Genomic DNA, 21,995 nt, shown 5'->3' with positions numbered 1-21,995 from the left:
ATTGCCTATTTTCAATTCAGTGTTCAAAGGGTTAAAGAGCAAAATACATTAAAAAAAAAGAACATTTATTTTCAGAAATACAATTTAACATAAGACTAACACAAAAGGTATGTGGTAAATCTCAAGAGTTTCAGCTTTTCAATCAAATGACTAAAATAGAAACTTTTCAAACATATTTGAAGTTATTGAGACCCACCTAAGAATTCACATAGTAGATCAAACATAAGCGCAGTTGGTAGCACTGTTGCCTTGCAGCAAGAAGGTCCTGGGTTAGATTCCCAGTCTGAGGTTTTTCTGCATGGAGTTTGCATGTTCTCCCAGTGCATGGTGGGTTCTCTCCGGGTACTCCGGTGTAGCGTAGTTGATTCTACGTTGTGTCTTGTGGGGAATAGCAGCCAGGCAACAGCTGATCTGAAGGCACTTTTAATGCTCCTGCCTTCAAATAGCAGAAAATAGTAATTCAAACAGGCTTTTTCATCACAGTGTTCCACAGCGCCTTCTCCCACGGAATCCGCGACAGGGCATGCAATTCTCGGCATAACACCTGAACCTTAGCTGGAGATAGGCACCAGCACCCCTGTCAACCCCACTAGAGACAAGGGTGTTAGAAAATAGATGGGTGGATAATACAAATTAATTGAGTGGCCTTTTGACAAAATACTTTTTACTCTTACTTGAGTTATTTCTTGGATAACTATATTTACTTGAAGTAATGCTATACCCACAGTTCTTCGTTATGACAAAAGAAAAAAAAACCTTAACTTACAACAGCAGATGGCAGCATTGCATTGAGTATATATTTTTTCTTTCCTGAAGTTGCAACAGAATCGGGTATGACTCAGGTCATGCATCTTTAATGATTTGCAAAGAAAATAAGGTGCAAAATTTCTGATCGTTTATTTTTATGGGAGGGATAGTTTTGTTGTCGTTAAAGCAACTTTACTCCAACGCTAAAATATGTGCATTTGATCTTGTTAAACGAGCACAGACCATCTCAATAATGTATGAATATATTAGGGAAAAAAACTTAACAAAGAAACCCGAAGCTTGTAGCGCGCATCCTCCAGCGGTCCCCTCAGCAGGCAACTTTATTTCCGCCTGCCTGTCAAAGTCACTGTCAAACACGAGCGAGGGGTTGTTCTGCTCTCCCGCGGCTCCGTCATTCAGGAAGTCTAGACCAACTGACTTCGCGAAGTCGCACCGACCTCTTCAAAGTCGGACTAAACACTTTCTGAAGTACGCATGATCTTTTTTCTCTTTTTTAACCTGCTCGACTTTCACAAAAGGTGAGCGACTTTTCCCCCTTTGATGTTGCCACCGTTTGTCAGTTAACGGCTTGCGCTAAAGCCTCGCGCTCTCAAACTGAACTGACACTTCCTCTCGTGTCAGCGGCTAAGCTACTGTAGCTAAATGTCAGAGGGTACAAAAAAAGTGCGTTTTATTGAGTACATTGGAGTTGGAGATGGTCACCGTCGTTTTGGTTTTGCTTCGGCTTGTTGTCTGAACGCCAGTCCACTCAGAGGTGGTGAGTAGGTAACACACAGACACCAGCATCGCTGGGTTTAAAGTGCGTAGGTTTGTCTTTTTAATGGTCATAACGAAGTGTTCATTCTCGCTTCTCTGCACCTGCTCATACATGTATTTATGTATATATAAGGAAAAAAGCTACGCCGAAATGTGCATGTTTTACACCTGGAACTGACGAGGGAATAAGCTTTGGTGTTTGGTTTGCTCCTTTTGGAGGGGGTGAGTACGCTGAGCCAACGGGTGACAGGTTGTAGTGGAAGTGTAAAGCTGAGGGGGTGTTGTAAGACGACAATGCGACTGGATGTTGTGGGAACTTGTCCTGTGTGAAATTTAGCACTGTCATGCAGTGCCTTTCAGTGTGTAACATCAGAAATGACTGTGGTACCTTCCATTGTAGTCTGCGTTGTTGCGAGTGAGATTTTACTATCAGTGCGTAGTCACAATGGATATTGAGACAGCAACGTCCGCCACAACATGACCCCCAACCTCATTTTGGTTCATATGTCTGCGCTCGTTTATCAATATTTAGCATAGTATTTTTATGCACTTAATTTTAAGGGAATGTTTCATTCGTTGTCTGCGACAATAATAATAAAAACCGCACGTCATTTGTTATTTCGTACTTGAAATCATTTTCTCATGTCGTCACCTGCAGACAGACTTATGCTTGCTTAAATTTACAGCTTTGGCAAAACGTTAGGAATGCTCGACGCTGTGGAAATGGCAGATGTAGATAGCAAGCTGAGCACTAAAACCCAATCTGACCCAACATGATGTCATCTCTTGTGTGTGTAGAGCTCATGAGTGAGTGAGCGAGAGGCAGCAGGAGCCGCGTTACAGAGCTAAACTGTGTCATTTGTAAAGATTTATTTTAAGAAGCCTGCCCATGGAGTTAAAGACAGGAATCAACAGAAAGAACTGTAATCCTTCACTATGACATTGCAGCTACATGTCATTCAGATTGATTTACGGTATTTTTAGACATTTTGTTTCCAGCTTTTAGCTTAACAGGATTGCAGTAGTTGAAAACAAATGTAAACTCAATTTACTTCCTTTGCATAATAGGCTGGTGCACAGTAGGCTGGAAAGGATGCTGCTCTACCTAAGCACATACAGGAAATTGTATGTTTTTTTTCTTCCTCTTGAGGTTTCTGATTTTTCTAGCAGGTTTCAAAGCACAGCTATGTGGGTCCTTTCATATGTCTTAGTTAGTTATCTTTATGCTCTAGTCGGAACAGAAAGTGACACACTTCCTTGTGATATGCAGGACAATTCACTGTTTATGATCCTAACTTGACCGTCTAATTTGCAAATAAATCTTGCTCGTTCTGATTTTTGACGGTGTACTGGCCTGCAGATTATATAGTGCAGAACAGCAAATATAGAGATTCTGTGCCTGATATTTCTATCACCGATTTAGTAAAGTTATTGATTCAGATTTTGAACGATAAATGTCAATCTTTTATTTTACTTTGTTGCAAAGTTGAATGTGTGTGTCTTCTCAGAATAGGTATAGCAAAACAAAAAGATGATTTCTATTAAAATGTTCAAACATTAAAAAAAACCCTGTCTATTTCTGCATACCTGAATATCTACAAATACTGTTTTGTACATTTTCCTACAAGATTAAGCAAAACAAAGTTTTATATTCTTATCCATTTTACTGTTAATTTCATGTGTTGCCTCAGTACATGAGCCATTATGTTGTTGTGATCAGTGATTTGTTATATTACAACCAGAGGCAACATCACGCTGTTTGTGTGAGAGAGCAAGAAGATTTACACAGCGTAAATGTTAAACAGAATTTTACTACTTTAAGACAAAGATTCGATTATTGAGTTGATATTTCAAAGCATCTTTGCCCCCAGATATTAGCATAGTTAGTGTTACTAAAAGCAGCTGCTATGTGTATTTCCTGTAGAAAAGTTTAAACTTTCTTTTGAGATTTCTTAATCCAGACAGAATTTGCTTCTTAACAGAGGAAACCGAGCAACGTTGTTGTCATATGTTCACCTTTCTGTTATCTGATGATCTACTAATTGTAGCTGTCTGAATGAACAGCCAACATCCCTTTATTGAAAATATTCTTCAATTTCTAAAAGATTTTTAACATCTTTTGTCCTTCCTTTAACCGATTCAATGATATTCAGAATATCTGTAATTCTTTACACAAAAATAATTTATACACTGAATAGTCTTGTTGTTTGCATATGTTATGGTGTATTTACTGACCATAAAAAAGAAATGTGTGTATATCAGTGACCCCTCTGCACTGTGTTTTAATATACCTTTGCTAGCTAGCTAGCTTTATGCAGCCTTCGTGGATTAGTGTAAATTTGTTTCTTGTTGGCTGAACAAAGTTTGTACATTTCTGTGGAGATAAGGGCCTTAAATTGTATTCATAGTGGTCTTAAAAAGGTCTTATGACATCTTAAATTTGAGTTGATTTATCAGTATTTTAGTCACCAGATTTGGGATTAAATAATCTTTTAATTTCATTAGCATTTTCTAGCAACATGATTTTCACTATCTGTCAAAAGTATGAATAATTTTGGGCTTCCATATATAATTCCACAAACTCCATGATCTTGTTTGAACCGAGCCACCAAATGATTTGTACTCGCAGTCATGTTTTTATTGTAACTATCTCTTGTGTCCCAGGATATTAAGTAGCAACTAGAATGTTTTTGCTTTGATGAGCTGTGATGAGAACACAGTTACTAAGCAATAAGGTGTTATTGCTACTTTGTTACTGTTTGATGCCCAGTTTAAAAATACCTTGTTTGTATCTATCACTTCCTAATGACAGGAAGCTACAGCAAGAAGAAACTCTTTTATAACACACTTTGAAGACAGAAATTCATCCTGAAGTAGGTGTCTCAGTTGACGTGAACGAATTAGTGAGGCTTCATGGGAGGTTCAAATTGAGCCACCTCAGAGCTATCAATGGAGGGTGCCAGAGAGCCCCTTTTGTGAATAGGGTCAAAGCTGGGGTGTCACAGGCAGCACCCCCATTGTTACCCTCATTGTTAGCATCTTACTCACAGTCTCTTTATTTCAGGTGTTGCTTATCTAAGCTCATGTTGTGAGATGGTTGACTGTTGAGTTTGAGTTGCCTTTGCAGCCATATCGCAGTGTCTTTTAATTAAAAAAAAAATGGAATGTTTCCCTACTGGCTAACACAAAATTGAGCAAGCCTAAAACCAAAATTGCTCATGTAAGGTTACTGCAGCCTGTGGCATTGACATTCATACTTTGCATAGACAAACACCACAAATGGATGAGTAACAAGATAAAAAACATGTTTTTTGTGCATTGGTGGTATTCGGTAGAAAACAATTTGAGCTCTTGAAGTCTAGAAGTTTTATTATAACTTTCTTAAAGCATAGGGACACTGCAAAGATTTATGTTAACTTTAAAAAAAAGGATGTGGAAAGACGGGATATTCTTAGATTATTTAAAATTGTTCGTCCTGTGCTATTTTTGACTTGTCTCAGAAGTTAGTTTGGATCTGGGATGGATGAAAACCAATAGGATTTGCTCATTATTGTGCTTGGGAATAAGCTGATGAAATGTTTTTCTCTGTTCTAAGCATTGAAAACATAGAGGAACATACTAAAAGTCAAAGCTTGTAGAGTTCTGTGTGAACCATGAGTTTAATAGTATACAAACAGATGGCATGTCAAATCTGAATTCTTGGTCAAAATTTCAACTTCAGAAGACATTCCAATGGATTTCTTTCTATTTTGCTGAAATAGAAAGAAATTTGCTGTTAACTACCTTTATTAGCAATCTTTGGGTATTTTATTTTTATGGGTCAAATTCCCCCATGAATGAAGCGGGAGATTATGGAAGAGTTTAAATATTACTATAACTTTAGAGGAAATATTTTCTTTCGTTTTCTACCTAATAATTTGTAACACGTCTGATACAAATTTTAATTAACTTTCTAAATATAAACAATCAAAAAACATCATGCCACTGTAATGTTTTTCACTTGAACTGAAAACAATGCACTTGTTTCTATCTATAATAGAAATTCTATAATAAATTCTACTAATATTTCTAGGGGCTAAGCCCTTAAAAAACAATGATTTGTTCCATTTTTTCAAAGTCAGTTTTAGTAGTGTTGGTTAACTATGCTATAGGACCAGAGTCTATCAATATTAAAGTGATGCTTTCAGGCTTAATGTTCTGCAGTGATATGATTTAGCATGTTTAACATAGACATGCTGTTTTAGATGACGAGGAAAATGTTGCTCTCCCTACCCCCAATTTCTCTTGGACTTGCAGATGTGCTCATGCGTACTGCTTTTAATGATGATTTCAAAAGACAGCAAAACTCTGCACTGCTACACTATGTTGGTCTTGTGAAGTCAGCAGGAGGAGAACCAGTGTATATATTTGGTAACTGGATTAATCAACAGCTATAATGGCACCTTTTATTGTAATATAAATTTTAAGAGCAATATTAAGTCATCCTAAAGATGGCTATAATTGATTTGATTGATCGTCTCATAGATTTAAGGTCTTTTATTCATTCTACAATAAGTGCATTTATTTAATTAATATATTGTTTTATGACCTCAAATGCTCTTGAGTTTAAAGGAACAGTATTATGTAAAATTGACTTTTTTGAGCTTTACATCTTGTTATAATGTTAGTCTTTCATCAAAAACAAACCTAGAGTGTTGCCTTGGTTCTTTAATTTATGTTTGAGAAGTCCTTTAATGTCCTGTGGCAACCATTCAGTTGTGGTGCAAAACACCTGGATGGGACAGAGCATCGCCTTCGAAGACGAAGCTCCTTTTCGGAACTGCAGTTTCCAAGTTTCTGAGCTTCAGCACTACAGACCACCTGTGAAGTCAAATCAGAAAGAAGAAAAAAAAAAAAAAAAAAGTTGTGCGTTCCCACACGGACCTAAAAGCGGGACGGACAAGGAAAAAAAAGAGAAGACGGAAGTTAAAGCCGTCAAACAAAGAGGACAGGAGTTTGGGACTTTTTGAATCACAGATCCTAGTCAACCTGTGTACAACTGGATGATCTTTTAGATGAGCAGAGAGGCAGCCGGTAAGATATAAACTGTGTTGTTATGAGATCGGACCGCAAAGTTGTCTACAATCCAGTTTGGCCGATCGGATCATTAGTGACAGCTGAACTGAGGTGGTGGATTGCAGCGGCGACGCTTGCCGTTCATTGACTGATGGACTTTTATGATTGAATTGATTATTGCATTGATGAAATGGATTTGGGTAACAAGTTCAATTGTTAATTTACCATCAATTTCAAAGAATAATTTAAAGCTAAATTTATGATAAATATTTATTATTAATGTTGAGAAGCAGATGTTTGTATGCTAAGAAATGTATGTGTATGAAATGTAAATATTAACTTGGAATGCACTTTAAAGTTAAGTTAAAGTTAACATAAGTTTAGTTACTTGTGTATTTAATTTTGATTATTTTGTATATTTAATTTGTGATGGGTTGCTTGGTATTATTTATATAATTTGCAACTAAGTGAAATTAATTTATACAGATTAGTAATTATTATTTTTTGGGTTTGTTTAAAGGTTTTTACCTGCATCCTCTGGATCAATGGTGAATATGTCCATACACTGAAATAAATGGAAGTAAAAGCAAGGAAAACTGTTTGGTCCTTCGAGTAAAATCCCTGCCATTAAGAATCTGCATGGGGTCATCCATCCCTTTTCAAGTGGGGAAGTTGCACAGTTTAAAAAAGAACTTGACAGTAAAAACCGGCTGAAACACCGGCAACAGTATAAACCAGCGGCATTGGAAAAACAGACCACAAACTGCTGATGAGAAAGAAAGAAACTAATTGAAGGATCTTGTTAAAGAAGAGACAGTTGCTGACATCATTTGTTTGCTTCATATCTGTGAACAACTGAGACTGATTCAAAAGATGGCAGAACCAGCTGATGAGAAGTCTGTTGAACAACTAAAGATGGAGAGAACGACAGCAAAGAGGTTGTTGACTCGATTGATCAATAACATAACTCGGACGCATGAGGACATGACTGAAGAGGAATTAAAGGACAATTTCAACAAGCTCAACATAGAGGCTGGAAAAGTAATGGCAGCAAATGATGATCTGGAAGCAAGTCTCATCGCAGAAGTGGAATCCAAGTTGGGTGAAGATGGCGACGCTGCACTGACTGAACAGCAGAAATCTGACCTGGAAAAAACTGCAAATGAATGTGAAGCAAAAGTAAGAGAAATCAAAAGTTTAATCCAGGAGACCCTGTGGAGAACTTTTGGGAAAACTGAACTGTTAATTGCACTTCAAGTAGCAGAATCAGAATGTGAACATGTTGCCACTATTGCACCAGGAGTGGGAAAAGAGGCATATGACTTCACCCTCAGTCATCTGAAGGAACTTTTAAAGGCTGCAAAAGAAGTTCATTGTCGCTGGAAAAGATGGATTCCTCATGACTATCGGGATGAAATTCAAGATCGGCTGAGAGGATTGGAACTTAGTGTCCCAAAGTTGGTCTCCAGGACAGCAGAGTTCATTAATGCAAGATTAAAAGAAGGTGAAGAAAAAAAGGAGCAAATTGTAATGTCCCAAAATTATTCTCTACCCACCATCAAGTTAAAACCAACATCTCTCCCAAAGTTTCTTGGAAACAAGCGTGATTTTTATAGATGGAAAAGGGACTGGGAAGCTCTTCAAAAACAAGGAGAACCAACTGGTTCACAGGAGGTGAAGAAAGTGCAATTACTGGACAGCCTAGATGATAAAATCACGAGAGACCTTCGCTTAACCTCTTACAGCTCTGCAGAAGATATTTTTCAAGTCCTTGAGAACCGCTATGGAAATCAGACAGCCATTGCGATTGAAATTGTGGAGGAGCTACAGAGAATTCCTGCAGTTAGAGGTCACCAGCCAAGAAGAATCGTGGAGTTGATTCAAGCTGTTGAAAAGGCTCTTAAGGATTTAAGTGACCTTGGAAATACCGGCGCCATCAAAAACCCTCTGGTGACAAAGTCAGTTGAGACCAAGCTTCCTGAAGCTCTGAAGAAGGAGTGGCTCGTTTATGCAGCTGATAAAAGGAATGCTGTGGTACCAGAGAATCGGTTTGATCACCTCCTTGCATTTCTGAAAGATCAAGAAAATATTTATGAGCAACTAGAGCAACTGAGAGAAGAAGAACCAAGTAGACGAGAGACCCAAATGGAGCAAAGACACGCCAGAACCAAGTCAGTCAAAGCAATTGATGACTTCGCAAGCTGTGTTGTCTGCGGCGATGGAAAACACAGAAAAAGACTCTACTTTTGCAAACAGTTCAGAACATTAACACTAACTGAAAAAAGAGCTGCTGTTAAGAAGGTAGGAGCATGCATAAAATGTTTGGAAATACATGATGACAAATCATACTGCAAACCTGGGTTTTTGTGCAAGAATCAAAGCTGCAGGAATGCGGAGGATCCACATCACTATTATCTATGCCCAAGTGCTGAAGCTAAGAAAAGCAACACAACCCAGAGGAGAAACCGAATTGGCCCAGAAGAAGACAAAGGTAGCAGAAAGTATACTGAAGATCAAGAAGAATTTCTTAAGAAATTGTCACCTGATTTGGCCAAACATTGTAGAGATGTATTTTCAAATACTGCATCTAGAGATTCTAATACAACTCAAAATCAGTTAAATTTCCTGATGGATAGTGGAGTGCAGGAGCTGCCAGTGTTAATGATGCTTCTTGAAGTAACCGCAAATGCTGGACAAAAGATTGGTACATTAATTGATCTGGCGTCAGATACAAATTACATAACACACAAGGCTGCAAGCAGATTAAATCTCAAGAGTGAGGAGATCACACTCATTGTCCATGGAGTTGGAGGGATGAAAGTTTGTGTGGAGACTAAACGTTACCTCCTGAAAATTCGTGTGAAAACCTCCAAAGGCACCCTGAAACCTTATCAGCTTGTTTGTTATGGACTTGACAGCATTGCAGACATTCATAAGCATGTTAAAGCAAAGCAGCTGAAAAGATTTTTTCCAGACGTACCACTGGATGAACTTGTAAGACCCAGAGAAATAAGCTTACTTATAAGCCACAGGGAAGGTCAGTTGACACCACAAAGAATTAGAGTTTTGGGAAACCTTGTACTGTGGGATGGGCCCTTAGGAAAAGTGGTTGGAGGAACCCATCCAGAATTGTTTGAGGAACTTGCCATGACAGCTCATACAACCAAAACACATTTTGCAAGGTCAATGAGGACAGCTGCTGTGAGATATGAAGAAGTCATTCATGAAATCCCACAGCATCCGCCATTAATTCATCAGATCTCCAATCAACTTAAGGCATCAAAGACTGCAACTACAAGCCAAGATTTCTTGGAGTGGTGGAGATGGGACAGTATTGGCACGGCTTGTGAACCTAAGTGTGGAGGATGTCGTTGTGGAAACTGTCAGCCAGGAGGAAAGGCGATGACGCTCGCTGAAGAAAGGGAGCTTGAGGTAGTGAAGGAAGGCCTCACCTACAATGAAGGAGACAGCCATACAGACGAACCTCACTGGCATGCTAGGTACCCATGGTTGGAAGATCCAGCATCCCTGCCAGACAACAGAAATGCAGTCGAAGCTACATTTTTTAGAACAGAGAAGCAACTGGCTAAAGAACCTGACTGGAAAGCTGCTTACACTGAACAAGTGCATGACATGCTTCAGCGTGGAGCTGCAATTAAATTGTCTGAGGAAGCAATCAATAAATGGAACGGCCCAGTGTGGTATGTAAGCCACCTAATTGCTCCAAATCCACACTCAGTGACAACTCCTGTAAGACTTGTGTGGAATAGCAGCCAGAAATTTAAAGGGATAAGTATGAATGACCTGCTGATGAAAGGCCCAGATGTCCTAAACCAGATCCGTGCTGTCCTATTAAGGTTCAGAGAAGGAGCTTATGCTGCATTAGGAGATATAAAGAAAATGTATAATTCTGTTTGGCTGGAGGAAAGAGAAGTTCACCTGCACAGATTTATTTGGCGTGATTCTGAGGATGAAAAAGTTGGAGATTACGCAATTACAAGAGTGAACATTGGAGATAAACCTGCAGGATGCATTGCACAGTTGGCGATGCGAGAAACTGCAAGTTTACCCTCATTTATTCATCTTGATGAGGAGCGACAAGTCCTTCAGAATAACAGCTATGTTGACGACATTCTAACGTCCCACAATGACCCAGACAGGCTAAAGGAAATCACAGAAAATGTGGAGTGCATTCTCAAAGCTGGAGGTTTCAAACTCAAACCTTGGGTGTTTTCTGGGCAAAGTGGGAGGAAAAATTGTAACAACAAGCAGGATGAAGTGAAAGTAAAGACCATGGTTCTACCAAACCAAATGCGGGATGAGGACAATAAAGCACTCGGTCTGGGGTACATTGTGGAGGAGGATAAACTCCATGTCATGGTCAGCATAAATTTTTCAAAGAGGAAAAAAAAGATGCGACTTGGACAAGACCTCCAGTTGGACCAAATCAGAAGTCAAACACCAAACCCTTTGACAAGGCGAGAGCTCCTCAGTCAGGTGTCTGGTCTGTATGATCCCGTTGGCTTAGTAACTCCTGCAAAACAGAAGGGGGCAATCCTGGTGCGGAAAGCTTTCCAAGAGGCAAAGAATGTGAGTAGCCAAGTAAAAGACACCTGGGATTTAGCACTCTCAAGTGACCTTAGAGAAGATGCAATCAACCTCTTTGAAGAGTACACCCAGCTTAGTAAGATCCAGTTTAGCAGAGCATTAACTCCCTTTCATAACAGCAGTGACCCTTTAGCAATTACGTTTTCAGATGGAAGTGAATATTCTTATGGAGCAGTGTTGTATCTGAGGTGGGGATCAGCCCGAGACCCAATCATTAGGCTGGTGGAATCCAAGGCTAAGCTTACTCCATTGGAACAAAAAGGTGAGGCTGTTAAAGCAGAGATGTGCGGAGCAGTGTTTGCATCACGACTAAAGAAGTACTTTGAGATGCACAGCCAAATCAAAGTTGAGAGGTGGTATCACCTCATTGATAGTCAAACAGTTCTTGGAGCAATTCAAAGAGAAAGCTATGGGTTTCAATCATTCTTTGCAAATAGGATTGGAGAGATCCAGAGCAACACAAGAATCCAAGATTGGTGGTGGATTCCTGGGAATCAAAACATTGCCGACATCATTACCCGAGGAGCTAGTCCTCAAGATCTTGATATTGACTCTAAGTGGCAACAAGGCCCAGCATTTCTAAAATCTCCAGTTGAAAAGTGGCCAATTAAATCATCTAAACAACTTGCCATTGATGCAAAAGGGAGCATCATCAAGTTGCAAAAGAAGGCATTCATTGCTGTAACCACAAGGACTGGGATAAAGGAATCAGAGCTCAAACAAGAATTACCGCAAAATCAAGCAGCGGTATTAGCAAAGAAGCAGCGGCCATCAATATCCATACAGAATCTGGTAGATGTTAGCCGCTTTAGCAGTCTGACACGACTGGTCAAGACAATTGTCTGGGTTTGGAGAGCAGCGAAGAGATTCATTAAGAAAAATCAAGTTGCAGCTAAACCAAAGTGGGAGGCAGTCTGCTCAAGAGGGGTAATCTCTGTGAGAGAACGAGAGGATGCTCTCAGGGATATTTTTCTTGCTGCTCAGATGGGTGCCAACTTTCCCAACACAACCATAGATAGGTTGGTGGTTTATCAAGACAAAGAGTCTGGATTATTAGTCTGTGGCGGCAGGATACAGATCTTTAGAGAAGACAGAGCTGCAGTTCCCATCATACCCCATGATGCCTGGGTATCAACACTGTTGGGCCGAGAAGCTCACAATGCTGCACATGATGGAATTGCTGGAACCCTACTGAGGATGAGGAGAAAAGCCTGGGTTGTAAAAGGACGAAGGATAGCCCAAAAGATTGTTGACAATTGTATGGTCTGTAAGAAAGCTCGAGCTCTGAAGTGTCAGCAGTTGATGGGTGATTTGCCGCCTGAGAGGGCTGAGCCTGCACCTCCTTTTAAGTTCACTTCAGTCGACCTCTTCGGACCTTATTATGTCAGAGATGACGTCAAGAAAAGGGTGACGATTAAGGTCTGGGGAGTCGTTTTTTGTTGTATGGCCAGTAGAGCTATTCACACTGAGTTGGCAAGCTCGCTTTCCACTGAAAGTTTCCTGATGGCCTATCAGAGATTTACTGCAATTCGAGGTCACCCACAGAAGATCTGGTCTGATGCAGGCACCAATTTTGTTGGAGCAAAACCAGTTATGGAGGAGCTGTATAGGTACCTGAGCACCCAAAACAGATCAGATTTGGAAGAAGCAGCAGCAAAGAATGGGACTGAATGGGTGTGGAAAATCCTTCCCGCAGACTCACCTCACAGAAATGGAGCTGCTGAAGCTGCTGTTGGCATTGTGAAAAAAGCTTTCCAGAGTCTTGGTCAAGAATTTACACTGACTTTCAGTGAATTTCATACAATTCTGTACAACGCTGCCAATCTTGCAAATGAGCGCCCAATTGATGCGAGAATACAAAGTCGAGAGGGTTGTATTCAGTACATAACACCTAACAGTCTTTTGCTTGGACGAGCATCTCAGAGTGGTGATATGAGAATGTTTGATTTTTCCAGCTATTCATTCAAACGACTTGGAGCTATGCAAAATGAGGTTACTAAGTTCTGGAAAAGTTGGAGGCAGCTGGCTGGTCCCAACCTTTTTGTGAGGAGCAAGTGGCACACTTCCCATAGAAATGTTGCTATTGGGGACATTGTCTGGTTGTGTGACCAAAATGCACTTAGAGGACAGTTTATGCTGGGCAGAGTTGTAAGTGCTAATCCCGACAAGAAGGGTGTTGTAAGGGACGTAAATGTCCAGGTTGTCCCAAGCTATTGCACTCCTATAACAAGACATGTCAAGCAAAGACCAACTCATCCACCAAAGAAAGACAAAGTCAAGACCACCATTCTTCACAGGGATGTTAGGAGGCTCATTGTCTTAATACCTGTAGAGGAACAAATGGAAAGTCAAACCAAAGAGTAAAAAACTCCAGATGTACCAAGATGACAATGGGCTGCGATCTTCCCATTGATTAATGGAAAGATCGAGTGGGAGGTGTGAAGTCAAATCAGAAAGAAGAAAAAAAAAAAAAAAGTTGTGCGTTCCCACACGGACCTAAAAGCGGGACGGACAAGGAAAAAAAAGAGAAGACGGAAGTTAAAGCCGTCAAACAAAGAGGACAGGAGTTTGGGACTTTTTGAATCACAGATCCTAGTCAACCTGTGTACAACTGGATGATCTTTTAGATGAGCAGAGAGGCAGCCGGTAAGATATAAACTGTGTTGTTATGAGATCGGACCGCAAAGTTGTCTACAATCCAGTTTGGCCGATCGGATCATTAGTGACAGCTGAACTGAGGTGGTGGATTGCAGCGGCGACGCTTGCCGTTCATTGACTGATGGACTTTTATGATTGAATTGATTATTGCATTGATGAAATGGATTTGGGTAACAAGTTCAATTGTTAATTTACCATCAATTTCAAAGAATAATTTAAAGCTAAATTTATGATAAATATTTATTATTAATGTTGAGAAGCAGATGTTTGTATGCTAAGAAATGTATGTGTATGAAATGTAAATATTAACTTGGAATGCACTTTAAAGTTAAGTTAAAGTTAACATAAGTTTAGTTACTTGTGTATTTAATTTTGATTATTTTGTATATTTAATTTGTGATGGGTTGCTTGGTATTATTTATATAATTTGCAACTAAGTGAAATTAATTTATACAGATTAGTAATTATTATTTTTTGGGTTTGTTTAAAGGTTTTTACCTGCATCCTCTGGATCAATGGTGAATATGTCCATACACTGAAATAAATGGAAGTAAAAGCAAGGAAAACTGTTTGGTCCTTCGAGTAAAATCCCTGCCATTAAGAATCTGCATGGGGTCATCCATCCCTTTTCAAGTGGGGAAGTTGCACAGTTTAAAAAAGAACTTGACACCACCTCTTTCCTGCGTTTCCCCACTCAGTTCCTTCAGACTAGCCAGCAGAAATTAGCCCATTCCTGGTTGAACTGCGCATCACCTGAGTGCATCAACTGAGCTCAGCTGAGCATCTCAGTGCAACGCTGGTAAAAACATTAAAGGGTTAATAGAAGAGAGATGTTGTGATGACTTCCTGAGGGTGGAGTTGCAGAAAGATAAGAGTTTCTTAAAGAGACAGAAGCCCAGTTTCACAGGGTTATATCACAAAGTCAAATCTCTTAATATATATGTCCATCCATTTTCTGTTCACCCTTGTCCCTAGTGGGGTCGGGAAGTGCTGGTGCCTATCTCCAGCTACGTTCCGGGCGAGAGGCCGGGTACACCCTGGACAGGTCGCCAGTCTGTCACAGGGCAATATATATATATAAATATAATTTTTATAACAACTGTAGGTAATATACTTGACTGTGCTATAAAATGGCACCACATATCTGGAAAACACCTAACACTGCCACTTTAATGCATAATTAGAGCCAATTTCGTCTGTATGGTATTCCTGAATTTAATGGAAACCGTGTATTTGCACCACTGAATGTAATCCCACTCATCGGAAACATGTAGAATGGGTTCAGTCACGACACAGCAGCTGATGTGTACCTGAGTCACGGTCTTGGTTCTCTAAATGTTGTCTCAGAGGGAAAGAAACTGTGATGCAACAGATGCACCCTGATCAAATAGTTTTAAGTGACTGTTCCAGCTCTGCTGTTCAGTCAACACCTTGTAATGATGACAAACCGTCTATACTGAGCAGTTGCTTTAGATCTTTGGTCAGCTGGAAGATCAAGCTGTCATCCTTTGAAGTTTATTCTAATGAAAATGTGTACATGAAAAGGAATTCATTGCAGTATATTTCATGAAAGCCCATCTGGGGGCATATGATCACCTGTAGTGACCCTTTGGGTTTTATCACGTTTTACAAGCTCTCCTCTAGCGCATCTGGCTTAAACTGACTTAAACACACAATTTATTGTCATTTTATACAATAATAGAAATCAGCCTGGTAAACACACCTCTTGAGCTCTACACTTCTTGAGCATTCTGTTCTCCATTGTTTTTTCTTTCTTCAGAATTTGTTATAAAAGAGGCATTTTGGAAAGTTGGTTGCAGTGGGTGTGGAAAGTTGGGATGAGTGACTTCATTACAGCCCTTTATTACAAGAATGTCTCGAATCCTCTGGGCCAAGTTGCAGCTGTGGCCATGAGTTGCCCCCCTCCCCCACCTCTCTCCTGTCCGATGTTGTCTCTTTTGAATCCTCATCATGTTTGGCTGCATTTGCCTCCTCTCCAGCGCTGTTGTGAAATCTCTAAGCCTTTATCTTTTCCTTCATGACTAGGCTAGCTCGACATGCTGAGGAATTATGAGCAGCTATTCCCATCAGCCAAACGTACATCACCATTGGCGACTGCTGATTTGTGTTATATCTGCCCTCCACCACTCCTCCGGATCTAGGACTTATTTTAGCTCGGCAGAGAGAAGGAAAAGGCTCAGACGCGAGTATTTTTAGAAATATGTGGTAATGGGGCTCTTTAAAAAAAAAAAAATTCAAAGTGTCATGTCATAGCCCTACAATTTGTTTGTTCTGCTGATTTTCGGTTGCATCCTTCAGAGAGAATTCCAGTGTGCAACACTAGCTTAGCAGAGCTGGGCATGTCAGCAAGGCTTAGGATGCATGCTTATGATGGACACGTCTGCTAATGTGAGTGGGGATGAGGTAATGTGCTGTACCACACTGCTCTAATTTGGAAGCAACCTTTGACTTACTCAAATGCTTCTTTGTCTCATAGCTATAAAAAAAGTCAGTTTTACTCAGCAACCTTGAAGTTACAAAGTAAAAAAAACCCAACTTGTTTTATTGGCCAACTGAATTTTCAGGTCAGACCTAGGGTTTGTTGAGGTCGTTATTTTATTCAGTGGGGGCATTATCCAATGACTGTTGATCATTTACAAATGATTCTGGGTTTTGAGGATGATTTTTTTTATTTATAAATTTTTTTTGGCCTGGCGCTATCGGCAAACTCTGAAGCAAAGGCTTGAAAACTCCTTTTCTGTCAGGTTACTACAGTGTGGGCCAAACCCACCCCCATCCCCCCAGTCCCAAGAGAATGTAGGCCTCAGCCCAAGCTCTGTGCGACTCTAATGCTGTAACTGGACAGCCTTCATTGGGTCAAGTGGAGATTTGCTTCGGAATCTAGGGGAGATTTTGTAATGCTCTCACCAACCACCAGTGTGTCAGGATAAATACAAGTTTGAATAATTGGGGAAAAAATTATTCTGTCTTTGGCACAAGATCACAGATTTGAAACAAAATGCAACAGCTTGAGGGCAAAAAGTTGAATGTCAGGAACATGTCTTGTCTTATCAGTTTCTTATCTGCATACCCCTGATTTCTTAGACTAGATGTTTGCTGGAAATGTACCAGAGATTTGTGGCCAATTGCTGATCTATTAGTTTTTTAAGGTTTGACCTTCTGATACAGATATTAGTCCACTTGTAAGTTTTCTTGACATAAACCTCAATAATCATTTAGTACATTGGAAGCAAATGCAGATAGTGCAGAAAGTGAGGGAGCACACATTGTATTAGAGGATTTAATTTTTTTTAAATGAAGAGAATTTGGAGCTCAGTTTGTAAACTATATTTAACACTTTATGTTAAATTTCTTGGGCAAGTTAGCATTATTAAAATGTAAATTTTGTGCCTGTAGGACGTAGACTGGTTTTGGCCCATTTTCAGCCGGTTTTCCAGTCATGCAGCTGTGTGTATATATATATATATATATATATATATATATATTTTTTTTTTTTTTTTTTGCAATATGCATAGTGTTTTGTAAAAATGATTCACACCACATGACCAGCTCCTGATCGTAATCGGTCACACAAAAATCAAATTTGTTTGAAATTCTGGTTGTTCCTTGTGAGGGAATCACACTGTTTAAGCAGCACCAAGAGTCAAATTTACCTGAAGCTCTTATACTCACAAGTCACTCACTGGAATGTTTCTTAAGAAAGTATAAAAGTAATTTGGCTTATTATAATTAGTACAGCAAGCAATATGATGTATTATTATCATAATTAAATTTTGCTTGCTTGAAAGTAGACGTGTTGGAAAAAACACAGGCAGAATTTTGAATACTGGAGTTTATGAACTTTCATCATCTTCAAAGTCATATGAAAGAGAATATTTTTTCCTTAAGCATTTCTATCTGCATATTTGATTTAAGTTCACTTATCTCTCTCATAGCTGAAATATACAACTTCAGTAAAAGTATGCAGTTAAATGTAGTGAAGTTGAAGTTTCTCTGCATAGAACATCTACTACTGTGATGGACTGGCTACCTGTCCAGGGTGAGCCTGCCTCTCACCTGAAACGTTAGCTGGAGATATGAACCAGCAACCCTCCCGACCCCACTAGGGACAAGGGTGTTAGAAAATGGATGGATGGAGAACAGCAAGTAATGCAAAGGAAGCATGTTTGTTTTTGTTGAGCATTTTTAGTCTTGGTGAGTGTCTCCTCACTTTCGTTTTTTTCTCCATAAATCACAGAACCTTGCGATGTAATCGTAAAAATAGAGCTGGAGCTGAATACAACTGAAAATATTGTGCAGTGTATGCCAAGCTTTACTTGACCTTTGAGATTTCCAGAAGACTGCCAACATTTCGAAATTCAGCATGTTCCATGATGGGCAAAGGTTGAAAGCACAAAATCAATAAAATAGAGAAACTCTGGTGGCATCTCACATTTTTCTGCTTTCTCTGATTTCATTTTTAATCACTTTAATGGCTCTTAAAATATCAAACTTGAGATTTTTTTCTTGCAGACCACAAAGTGTTGTTACCCTGATCTGGTAGCACTACGGTTTGTTTAATTTACTCGTGGGGAGACGGGAGAGTACAATTTTGCAACAAAGAATGTACATTTTCTCCTGTGTTTTATTTATTGACAAGAGAGAATAATACAATAGGAGATTCTCTTGAGGGAAATAAGCTTTAGAGCAGTCCAGAGTGAGGACTTTTGCCACCCCACTTAGAAGTACATTGTAGAACAGTTTTACATGGCTTTCTCATCCTAAAAAGCCTGAAGTTAAACTAAGCAATTGTCCAATTAAACTGTGACTTGGAGGAAGCTATGCCAGTCAAATCATCCAACCCCACTTCACTGTGTCCCTCACTCTTTCTTATGTCCTCTCTCACCAACAGACATAAAAGCGTTCATCATACGGAAACACTGTCAGAAGTGCAAAGCCAGAAGGCCTCAAACGTTAGGATATTTGCAGTTCTGCCAACATCCCAAAAGAGTTATAAGGAAGTAGTTAAATTTTCAAGCCATCAAAGTATCAAAGAGACCAATGCATGCAGACACTATCACTTATTTTTATAGACATTGACCTTCCTGCCCCATATCCAGCTATTATTTCTTGGTAGGACTCTGGGCATCCATCAGATAGGGCATAGGGTCTCTTGCAAATGCTAAGCAGAGAAAAGGGACATGATTCAATTAGTGCTGCTGCTATCTTAGATTTAAAGATTTAGATGCTTGTTCAGAATATAATCATAAAACAGCAAATAATTGTATAGTATTTGGTTGACTATTTGTCAGTGTCAAAAATTAAATTGCATAACATTTCTCAACCCAGATTCTGTGTGGGTAACATCCAGAAGCATGCAGCTGCAGCTCCTGTAAAGTCAAGCATCGTAATATATTATGTCTAAGTGCTTCTTATTCATACTCAAGACAATATTGGCATTTAAAACTTGTTAACTTGACTCTAAAAGCCCAAAGACTAAATTTTTATGATAGTTGGCTTTATCATTTTGAACATAATGACCTTTTTCACCCCCATCTCTAAAACCAAATGAAACGTTCAAGTAACATTCGGATCGAGAGCAGCACTGGTGCAAAAATAATGGCCAGGAATGAAACATGACATTGCAATACTTTGTTGGACTTAGCTAAGCTTTGATTTATTGCTAAAATGTTCCTCTCAGATTTCATAGTTTTAAACAAAACTAATGCACAGTTACTGTGCATATGTGAACATTTACCAAGTAGTAGTTGTAGGTTCCAAATTCTCCAGCCTTTGTGTAATAATTGATCAATAACATGACTAATTTAATTAGTAGTAATACAATCAGAAGATCTAAAACAACTTGATTGCTGATTTATTTATTTTTTTGCCAATGCTGTATAACTAAAATTTTGTGGACTAAAATTAGTCACTCCAACATGACCACTGACTGCTTTTCTTATGTTTACCTTTTTACCCAAACCTAGTATGTCTGGCAGGATTTCTTGAAAGTTTTGTTTCCCATTTTGGTGTGAGTAATTCTCAGCTCAGCTCACCAGTCTGGAATTCTTCTTAATCGACACCTCACTGATCTAATGTAGTCATACATTTTGGACGTCACTCATCCAGAGAAAAAAATTAAAAAGCATCCCTCAAACTTTTTGAGAAAGGGTATTTTATTTATATACAGTACAGACCAAAAGTTTGGACACATCTTCTAATTAAAATGGGTTTTCTTTATTTTCATGACTATTTATAAGGCAATAAATCCCACTTATTAACCTGACAGGGCACACCTATGAAGTGAAAACCATTTCAGGTTTCTACCTCTTGAAGCTCATCAAGAAAATGCAGAGTGTGTGCAAAGCAGTAATCACAGCAAAAGGTTGCTACTTTGAAGAAACTAGAATATAAGATGTATTTTCAGTTGTTTTACACTTTTCTGTTTAGTGCATATTTCCACATGTGTTATTCATAGTTTTGATGCCTTCAGTGTGAATCTACAATGTCAGTAGTCATGAAAATAAAGGAAACTCATTGAATTAAAAGGTGTGTCCAAACTTTTGGTCTGTACTGTATATATATATATATATATATACGTATATATATATATATACGTATATAAAAAAAAGACTAAGTGACAAAGCGCACGAGAAATGACTCAGTGGACCAGATGTGCATTTCTTTTCTTTTTTGGGGGGTTTCCTCTCTTACATTTCCCCTCTCTGTCTCTTTTATCTTTCAGTTTGTATGATCATTCTGTTTTCATTTGACAAAGAAAGAAAATGTGAAGATAGGATACAGCTTAGTATGCTTTGGCTTCTCTCATTGTGCTGCATATTTTGAAGTCAAGCAGGTAAATAAATGATCAGCAGCTGTATTACTTCATTTACTTGAAGCAACCAGCCACAAACAAAGATCAGATTTAAATGGTTTCATTCATTGTAGCTAGGCCTGTCGCGATAAACGATAAATCGATTAATCGTACGATAAATTAAAACTATCGACGTCATTTTAATTATCGGCATTATCGTCTCTTCCGGCCTTTTTCTCTTTCTGTTAATGACACTGAATGAAAAAAAGGCTCAACTCCGGTGCTCTCCACTGACCCTCCCTTCCTCATTTCCTTAGTGTAAAGCCCAGCACACACAACACGATCTAAGAGCTGTGGGCCCATTTTCAAAACCTGACAGATCACACATTAGCCGACAGGTTCGATCGGATTCGTTCCTGCCTTGTGGTGTCCAACAATGGGCACAGAATAATGGCTACAAGTTCAGTTAACTAATTTTAAAACCAGGCATTAATCAATGCTTTACTACAATCTACCTGCAATGCATGTGGCTAGTATCAGCGTAAAGTCCTGACTGAATGAAAATCATTAGAACCTATTTACGTCACGTTAACGAAGAACAGCTGAAAAGTTACCGGGTTTATCAACTGCGGTAGCAATTTCGCTCCAACTCCTCCTCTTGTCATTTCTATATTCTTTGCATGTTGAATTAACATTAATGTTGTTTCCACATATCATCTCCAATGTCCGCTGGACTTCGGGTTGCGTCGTGTCAGCTGTTTGGGATTCCCCGACGTAATTTCCCCTCAGAAAGTGCGGAGGAGAATCCGCGCTTTCTGATTGGCTACCTGTCACATTCAACAGGTTGTGTTAAAGCGCCCAGTCGGGGAAAATCCCTGATTTAGATCGGAGGACTATCTACCGTAACACACCACACAATCTTAGAAAGATCAACGTTTTAAGATTGTTGTAAGGGGAAAAATAGCAGCAAAAAATCATGTAGTGTGAACTATTGCATCAGGTAGTCGATGTGCCCATCTTCTCTATTTAAATCTAATTATTACTGAAGGGCAACATAATACACAGACTTCATAATCTGCACTCTTTTGATTGAATGCAGTATTTATTTCCACTTTTACTTTATGTTGTTTAGTTTTTTTTTCAAGTGCGTTTTTTGTTAATGGAGACCATTTTATTTTCGTTTTTGGTTGTTTTGTTTATTTTGTTTATCAGTTCCAGTGTTTAGTTTACTTTTGAAAATAAAGTGTATCTATCTTTGGCAAGAAATCGCATGGATTATTATGTCATTTCCATTAAATCAGTGTAAAAAGGTCTTCAAACAATATTATCGTTTATC

General features: G+C 39.0%; 2 protein-coding genes across 6 annotated transcripts in view; both read left to right on the top strand.

The window, feature by feature from the left end:
* Positions 1 to 1,110: 1,110 nt before the first annotated feature.
* taok3a (TAO kinase 3a) overlaps positions 1,111 to 21,995 on the top strand; it is a 71,905-nt gene continuing 51,020 nt past the window's right edge. Inside the window, exon 1 of one of the 5 annotated variants that reach the window (XM_032578269.1) lies at positions 1,111 to 1,286. The gene's annotated coding sequence lies outside the window, so the exon portion shown is untranslated. Of the gene's footprint in view, positions 1,287 to 1,402; positions 1,526 to 1,630; positions 1,747 to 21,995 lie in introns of those variants that run through there. The other 4 variants (XM_032578273.1, XM_032578270.1, XM_032578271.1 and 1 more) reach the window with 4 other exon arrangements.
* LOC116729604 (uncharacterized) lies at positions 6,393 to 13,829 on the top strand. The gene is made up of 2 exons (XM_032578265.1): positions 6,393 to 6,597; positions 7,100 to 13,829. Exon 2 carries the CDS (start codon positions 7,453 to 7,455, stop codon positions 13,549 to 13,551), a length of 6,099 nt encoding a protein of 2,032 aa, XP_032434156.1. The 5' UTR covers positions 6,393 to 6,597; positions 7,100 to 7,452; the 3' UTR covers positions 13,552 to 13,829.

Source organism: Xiphophorus hellerii, chromosome 12 (assembly GCF_003331165.1).
Source record: "Xiphophorus hellerii strain 12219 chromosome 12, Xiphophorus_hellerii-4.1, whole genome shotgun sequence".
Taxonomy (NCBI): domain Eukaryota; kingdom Metazoa; phylum Chordata; class Actinopteri; order Cyprinodontiformes; family Poeciliidae; genus Xiphophorus; species Xiphophorus hellerii.
The sequence above is the reverse complement of the archived record's forward strand: the minus strand, read 5'-3'. Positions and strand labels throughout refer to the sequence as shown.

Coding starts and splice junctions, on each gene's coding strand:
- LOC116729604 (XM_032578265.1), top strand. CDS start 7,453: ATGGCAGAACCAGCTGATGAGAAGTCTGTTGAACAACTAAAGATGGAG.